A 7,500-nucleotide genomic window follows, 5' to 3' on the forward strand; every position below is an offset into this window, starting at 1 on the left:
GAATTAAGGCCAAAGCGTTCTGTCTTGGTCTCATCAGGCCAGAGAATCTTATCTCTCACCAGCTTGGAGTCCTTCAGGTGTTTTTTAGCAAACGCTCGTGTGTCTCGCTCTGAGGAGAGGCTTCCGTCGGCCGGTCTGCCCTAAAGCCCCGACTGGTGGAGGGCTGCAGTGATGGCTGACTTTCTCCATCTTTCTCCATCTCTGCATCTCTGGAGCTCAGCCTCAGTGATCTTTGGGTTCTTCTTTACCTCTCTCCCCAAGGCTCTTCTCCCCGATAGCTCAGTTTGGCCGGACGGTCAGCTCTAGGAAGGGTTCTGGTCGTCCCAAACGTCTGCCATTAGGGATTATAGAGGCCACTGTGCTCTTAGGAACCTTAAGTTTGTAACCGTGGCCAGATCTGTGCCGTGCCACAGTTCCGTCTCTGAGCTCTTCGGGCAGTTCCTCTGACCTCATGATTCTCATTTGCTCTGACCTGCACTGTGAGCTGTAAGGTCTGATATAGACAGGTGTGTGGATAGACCTTTCAGCATTGATGGCCTTTCCAGATGTGTAGCTGCCCATGCCACACACACTCATGAACCCCAGACCATCAGAGATCAGCTTCTGGACTGAGCGCTGAGAACAGCTTGGGTTGTCCTTGTTCTCTTTAGTCCGGATGGCGTCCCAGTTTTCCAAAAAGATCTTCACACTTTGATTCGTCTGACCCCAGATCAGTTTTCCACTTTGCCACAGTCCATTTTAAACGAGCCTTGGCCCAGAGGAGACGCCTGCGCTTCTGGATCATGTTTAGATATGGCTTCTTCTTTGACCTGTAGAGTTTTAGCCGGCGACGGCGAATGGCACGGTGGATTGTGTTCACCAATGTTTTCTGGAAGTATTCCTGAGCCCATGTTGTGATGTCCATTACAGTAGCATTCCTGTGTGTGATGCAGTGCCGTCTAAGGGCTGAAGATCACGGCCATCCAGTTTGGTTTTGACCCTTGACCCTTACGCTCAGAGATTGGTCCAGATTCTCTGGATCTCTGGATGATATTATGCGCTGTAGATGATGATAACTTCAGACTCTCGTCAGTGTTTCTCAGAGAATCTCCTTTCTGATATCGCTCCACTATTGTCCGCCGCAGCATTGGGGGAATTGGTGATCCTCTGCCCATCTTGACCTCTGAGAGACACTGCCACTCTGAGAGGCTCTTTATACCCAATCATGTTGATAATGGACCTAATAAGCTGCAGATCGCTCCTCCAGCTGTTCATTATGTGTACATTAACTTTTGCTCTTATTGCTCCCTGTTCCGACTATTTTGGAATGTGTAGCTCTCATGAAATCCAAAATCAGATATTTGGCATGACATTACAAAATGTCAAAATTCTATTGTGATTAAAATATAAAGTTTATAAGATTTGTTAAGTATTGCATTTCTTTTTTTTATTCACAATTTATACAGTGTTCCAACTTTTTTGGAGTCAGGTTTGTAATTAATACCCATAAATGTGTAACTTTTGGAATCAAGGTGACCTACATTGGCAGTATTTGCTGAGCAACATTCAAATAAATCAAAATAGAGGAAACAATCAGCTGAGAGAAGAGGAAAACAGAAGCATTCACAGATCAGCACGTACGTTAATATAATCCGGTCATTCGTTCCTCTGAACTGTGATCTTTGCCATATGAATCATATATTTAATATTTTTCCTCCGTCACATGCTCTGTAGAGGAACGAGGAAGCGAAGGAGATTTCTCAGAATTCATTAGAAACGTAAAGTCCAGCCGCTGCTCGTGAGAGTTTGCTACAGTATAACTTACACACACACACACACACACACACACACACACACACACACACACACACACACACACACACACACACACACACACACACACACACACACACACACACACACACACACACACACACACACACACACACACACACACACACACACACACACACACACACACACACACACACACACACACACACACACACACGCTATTACAATACTATTACAAATTCAGAAGCATAGTTTGTGCTTGTTTTACCTGATAATAATAACCCAATAAAAACATGCCAAATTGTTTAACATAAGTTTTGTCAGAGCTGACAATTGAAGAAATGATGAAAACGTGCAAAAACAAGAGAGAACTCAAGACATATTATGTTATTGCGTAGTAAAATAAAGCCTTCAGCTGTAGATGCGTTTGTGAGATACCGTAACCAAGTCTAGTGTTTGTTCTTCCATTTCAAATCTTCTTAAGTTATAAACTGCTTTCGGACACTTTTACTGTGTTCTCCTTCATAACATCAAGACCATTAGATTTCAAATATCTTCTAAAATGATATGGTTTATGATTGGTTATACTATAAATGGTTTGGAAATTGTTATCATGGGAGGGGCTGTTCTGTTCAGTTCTCAATAACACACACACACACACACACACACACACACACACACACACACACACACACACACACACACACACACACACACACACACACACACCTGTGAACTCAACATCATCACAGCCTATATAAAAGCAGAGGAGGACGCGTCTCACACACACACACACACACACTCACAGCTGCCGGACGGATCATCATGAAGGGCTCAATCTCAGGTTTTTGTGCGCTGCTGCTGCTGTCGGCTTCCTCTTTGGCACAGGTATACACACACACACACACACACACACACACGATTTGAAAAGAAAAAAGCATATGAATTACAAAGCATAGGGAGATTTAAGGTTAAAATTAGAAAGTTCTGTTTGTTATTGTCAGTTTCTTAAAATATTAATACAATTATTAAAAAGCCCAGGTCCAGTAAATATTAATTGAACTGATTTTTAATAATGTGTAAATGTTGAATTGAGCATGAACGGATGGTTTAGGGTTTTCTAATGTTAAAGAGAAACCTATCAAAGATTCGATCTATTCTGATTCTCAAAAACATCATGTTTTAAATATACTCAGATATTAATAATGGGTGACGAGACTAAACTAATGATGAAGGAACTTTATACTTACACCTGTAATGATGGGGAAGTGTTGTGTGTGTGTGTGTGTGTGTGTGTGTGTGTGTGTGTGTGTGTGTGTGTGTGTGTGTGTGTGTGTGTGTGTTTGTGTGTGAGAGAGACTATCAGCGGTTCCTGATTCCACACTGCAAAAACACACTCTTCTTCCGCAGTATTTCTGTCTTATTTCTCGTCAAAATATCTTAAAATTCTTAAAACAAGAAGTATTTACTAGACAAGCAAAAGTAATTGTCTTGTTTTGGGGAAAATAACTCAAAATGAAGAGAGTTTTTGCTTAAAATAAGATAAATAATCTGCCAATGGGGTGAGAAAAATAATCTTAATTCAAACAGAAAACAAGATTATTTTTCTCACCCCATTGGCAGATTATTGATCTTATTTTAAGCAAAAACTCTCTTCATTTTGAGTTATTTTCCCCAAAACAAGACAATAATTTGTACTTGTCTAGTAAATGTTTCTTGTTTTAAGAATTTTTGGATGTTTGGACTAGAAACAAGACAGAAACACTGAGTAAGAAGAGTGTGTGTTTGCAGTGCCGGCCGATCTCACACAGGTTCAGATCTCCGCAGGCTTCACTTCACACTCAGTCCTATCAGACGGAGCTCATAATCCATATCAATATTTACCTTATTTGTATAGAATCCATACAATGCACGTAATCTAATCTGTCCGATTGAAAGGCCGTCATCCTGAGGGTAGACTGATCACACACACACACACACACACACACACACACACACACACACACACACACACACACACACACTCACACACACACACACACACACACACACACACACACACACACACACACACACACACACACACACACACACACACACACAGTGCAAGGAGAAGCTTGGACTGGAACAGGGAACCTCTGAGCTGAAATAATGACATTGCTTAATGACTGTTTATGTTCTTCCCTAAAGGATGGGACTCCAACCAGTGCCAATAATTCAACAACTCCAGCTCTGACCACTGGTCCTCCTTCAGCCTCGACTGCAGCTCCAACCACAACATCTCCATCTCCATCTCCATCTCCATCTCCATCTCCATCGTCATCTTCATCTCCATCTCCATCTCCACCTTCATCTCCATCTCCATCTCCATCTCCATCGTCATCTCCATCGTCATCTCCATCGTCATCTTCATCTCCATCTCCATCGTCATCTTCATCTCCATCTCCATCTCCATCTCCTTCATCTCCACCTGAACTGACCAATACAACCAGAATGATGAGCTCCTCTGAGCCAGTGAACTTCACCACAGCACAGACCTCGACTCAAACGACTCATATGACTCAGACCACTGAAACGACTCATATGACTCAGACGACTCCGATGACTCAGACGTCTCCGATGAATCAGACGACTCAAACGACTCAGATGACTCCAATGAATCAAACGATTCCGATGAATCAAACAACTCCGATGAATCAAACAACTCCGATGAATCAAACGACTCAGATGAATCAAACAGCTCCGATGACTCAAACGACTCAGATGACTCAAACGACTCCGTCGTCCAGCGAGTCTCTGCGAGGGTCCGTCCTCATCGGTCCTCTGTTCGTCCTGCTTCTCTCGCTGCTGATCTGAAGCTCTTCTCAGATGAACTCTAGCACATTAATACACATGCGATATAAGCCGCTTGCTGACTAAAAAGTATCTGCCAAAAACACAAATGTAGAAGCTACAGTATGACCTGAACAACTGCTAATAGTTTTACTGACTGAATGTTTCTCAATGACTAAAATGCTTGAAATTAGAAAAATATAAATGTGAAATTCTTTTTTTACATTTTTATTCTTTTATTGTTATTTTGTATTAAAATGCAATGACCGTGCATCTATAGTGAGTGGAATCGATGTGAAGTTCTTCTCAGTGAGACTCTTCTGGATTAAATCTGTTGATGTGAAATCTGTGTTTCTGTCAGTCATTTACTGGGTTTATGGTCTCATGAGATCTGGAAAACATTATTAAAGCCTCTGGCTCAACCTGCCCTTCACAGGCCCGAAACTGACCCTTTCAGGAAGAGACACCGAATAAAGGATCAAAATAAAACACTGCAGGGATTAATCCGTATTATTACACGAGTTATTCAGTCAGGAGCAGTGAGGGATCTTATGTCAACACACACACACACACACACACACACACACACACACACACACACACACACACACACACACACACACACACACACACACACACACACACACACACACACACACACACACACACAGACGTCAGCAGGAATATGAGGCTTCTGTCCCTTTAAGAGCTGCACGTTTATTTTATATATTATAATATAATATTGCATTGCTAGAATTCATATTTTTTCCTATACTCGCCAACAGCAGTTTCCCTGTCCCCTGGCGCGTGCCGACTGCTCCTTTCAGTCCAAAATGAGAGCAGAGATCCGACCCAAAATATGTGTTGATATGGGTACAGAAAGTATTCCGTAAATTCCACCTTCAATTTTTACTATTTGTTATATTGCAGCCATTTTCTAAAATCATTTAAGTTCATTTTTTTTCTCATTAATATACACACAGCGCCCCATATTGACAGAAAAACACAGACTTATTAAAAAGACTTATCTGAGTCCAGCTGGGTTTGATTATACTGATTGGACTTGATTAGGAAAGCCACACACCTGTCTATATCAGACCTTACAGCTCACAGTGCAGGTCAGAGCAAATGAGAATCATGAGGTCAGAGGAACCGCCTGAAGAGCTCAGAGACGGAACTGTGGCACGGCACAGATCTGGCCACGGTTACAAACTTAAGGTTCCTAAGAGCTCAGTGGCCTCCATAATCCCTAATGGCAGACGTATAACTATGACTTTATCTCATGACAGTAATGCTTTGGTAAATCATTATGATGATATGAGTCTAAATGATAACAATAGTTTTAGTGATAAAACAGACACAATTGACTTTTTGTCATAATTATTATATATTTTAATATCATAATTCAATTCTGCATTACAGTTATGATGGATTTATTTTCAGAAACAAAGCTTCTGTGTCACACACACACACACACACACACACACACACACACACACACACACACACACACACACACACACACCTAATCTTCAGCACGACACACAGCCAACAGACCCTGCTGGAATGCACCATTGAACTGCTTCTGTTGAGACATGAAAAAGAGAAACATCAGTGTGTGTGTGTGTGTGTGTGTGTGTGTGTGTGTGTGTGTGTGTGTGTGTGTGTGTGTGTGTGTGTGTGTGTGTGTGTGTGTGAGTGACCTGTAAGGCTGTGTACAGTGAGCTTCCCGTCGACTGAAGGAAGGCGACTCTGACTCTCAGCAGATCCTCCTCACTGTGAGACACGATCACAGCCAGAACCACAGCGGCCTGATCGACACAGAACACACACACTAACACACACGTCTACAGCTCAAACACACACACTAACACACACGTATACAGCTCACACACACGCACGCACGCACGCACGCACGCACGCACGCACACACACACACACACACACACACACGTCTACAGCTCAAACACACACACACACACACACTAACACACACGTCTAGAGCTCAAACACACGCAGTCAGTGTAATGGACAGATCCTGAAGGCTGGTCATGAAAACATTAATGTAAGAGTGATAATGAAGTGTGTGTTTGTTGAAAGCACTTCCTGTTGTGTATTTGAGTGTTTTCTGAATTCGAGGAAGGGTCTGAGCTGTGACTGCATGTTCTCCCTGATCACCACCTCTGCCCATCGGCAGTCCAGAGCGAACGCAGTGTGTGTTTCAGACTTACATCGAGCTGATCATCTGTTCTCTCCTCACACAACCCTTCCTGAGTTTAGCTGACTTTAGCTTTGGGATATTTGTGGCCACAATGTTGGCCAAACCTGCTCACACACATCTCCACCGCACAACACACTCTTCTTCCTCAGTCATTCTGTCTGGTTTCTTATGTCATTTTACTAAATGCATCTTGATTTTTAAAGGGACAGTTCACTTTAAAATGAAAATTCTGCCATCCTTTAATCGCCCTCAAGTGGTTACTGACTGACATTCTTCTAAATATCTTCCCTTGTGTTCAGCTGAAGAAAGAAACTCATACAGGTCTGAAACAACTTGAGGATGAGTAAAGGATGACAGAATTATCATTTTAAAGTGAACTATCCCTTTAAGAATTGTTCGACATTTAGACTGGAAACGATGACTGAGTAAGAAGGGCGTTTTTTCCAGTGTGCCATTGATGATAATGTAATCTGTATTGTGAAAGTTGTGAACAGAACAGAAGATATTTAGAGAAAATGTCGATGCTGAACGACAGTCAATGCGGTCCAAAGCAACTCAACTCAATAAAACTAAAACATCTGAGCAGTGACTCTTCCTTTACGGGGAAACCATCCTTTAGATGACATATAAGACCATCTTTATAAAACTTACAATATACTTCAACGGACAATCAT

General features: G+C 42.1%; 2 protein-coding genes across 5 annotated transcripts in view; one reads left to right on the forward strand and one right to left on the reverse strand.

Moving 5' to 3' along the window:
• The first annotated feature begins 2,500 nt into the window (after window positions 1–2,500).
• LOC137047849 (putative uncharacterized protein DDB_G0290521) lies at window positions 2,501–4,950 on the forward strand. 2 transcript variants are annotated; one of them, XM_067425742.1, is made up of 3 exons: window positions 2,501–2,661; window positions 3,964–4,153; window positions 4,220–4,950. In XM_067425742.1, exons 1-3 carry the CDS (start codon window positions 2,599–2,601, stop codon window positions 4,627–4,629), a joined length of 663 nt encoding a protein of 220 aa, XP_067281843.1. In that variant the 5' UTR covers window positions 2,501–2,598; the 3' UTR covers window positions 4,630–4,950. The 2 variants fall into 2 exon arrangements, with proteins under 2 accessions (XP_067281843.1, XP_067281842.1); XM_067425741.1 differs by having other exon boundaries at window positions 3,964–4,950.
• Window positions 4,951–6,003: 1,053 nt separating this feature from the next.
• anxa14 (annexin A14) overlaps window positions 6,004–7,500 on the reverse strand; it is a 12,273-nt gene continuing 10,776 nt past the window's right edge. For all 3 annotated transcript variants that reach the window (XM_067425458.1, XM_067425457.1, XM_067425459.1), the window contains 2 exons: window positions 6,309–6,416; window positions 6,004–6,190 (listed from right to left, as the gene is read on the reverse strand). In XM_067425458.1, coding sequence (XP_067281559.1) covers window positions 6,131–6,190; window positions 6,309–6,416 — 168 coding nt within the window. In that variant the 3' untranslated portion in view covers window positions 6,004–6,130. The remainder of the gene's footprint in view (window positions 6,191–6,308; window positions 6,417–7,500) is intronic.

This window comes from Pseudorasbora parva, chromosome 19 (genome assembly GCF_024679245.1).
Source record: "Pseudorasbora parva isolate DD20220531a chromosome 19, ASM2467924v1, whole genome shotgun sequence".
Taxonomy (NCBI): Eukaryota; Metazoa; Chordata; class Actinopteri; order Cypriniformes; family Gobionidae; genus Pseudorasbora; species Pseudorasbora parva.

What these genes read in the sequence shown, in the direction of transcription:
- LOC137047849 (XM_067425741.1), top strand. Translation starts at nt 2,599, where the DNA reads ATGAAGGGCTCAATCTCAGGTTTTTGTGCGCTGCTGCTGCTGTCGGCT. An exon ending in CGGCTTCCTCTTTGGCACAG is followed by an intron (nt 2,662 to 3,963) that starts GTATACACACAC and finishes TCTTCCCTAAAG; the next exon opens with GATGGGACTCCAACCAGTGC.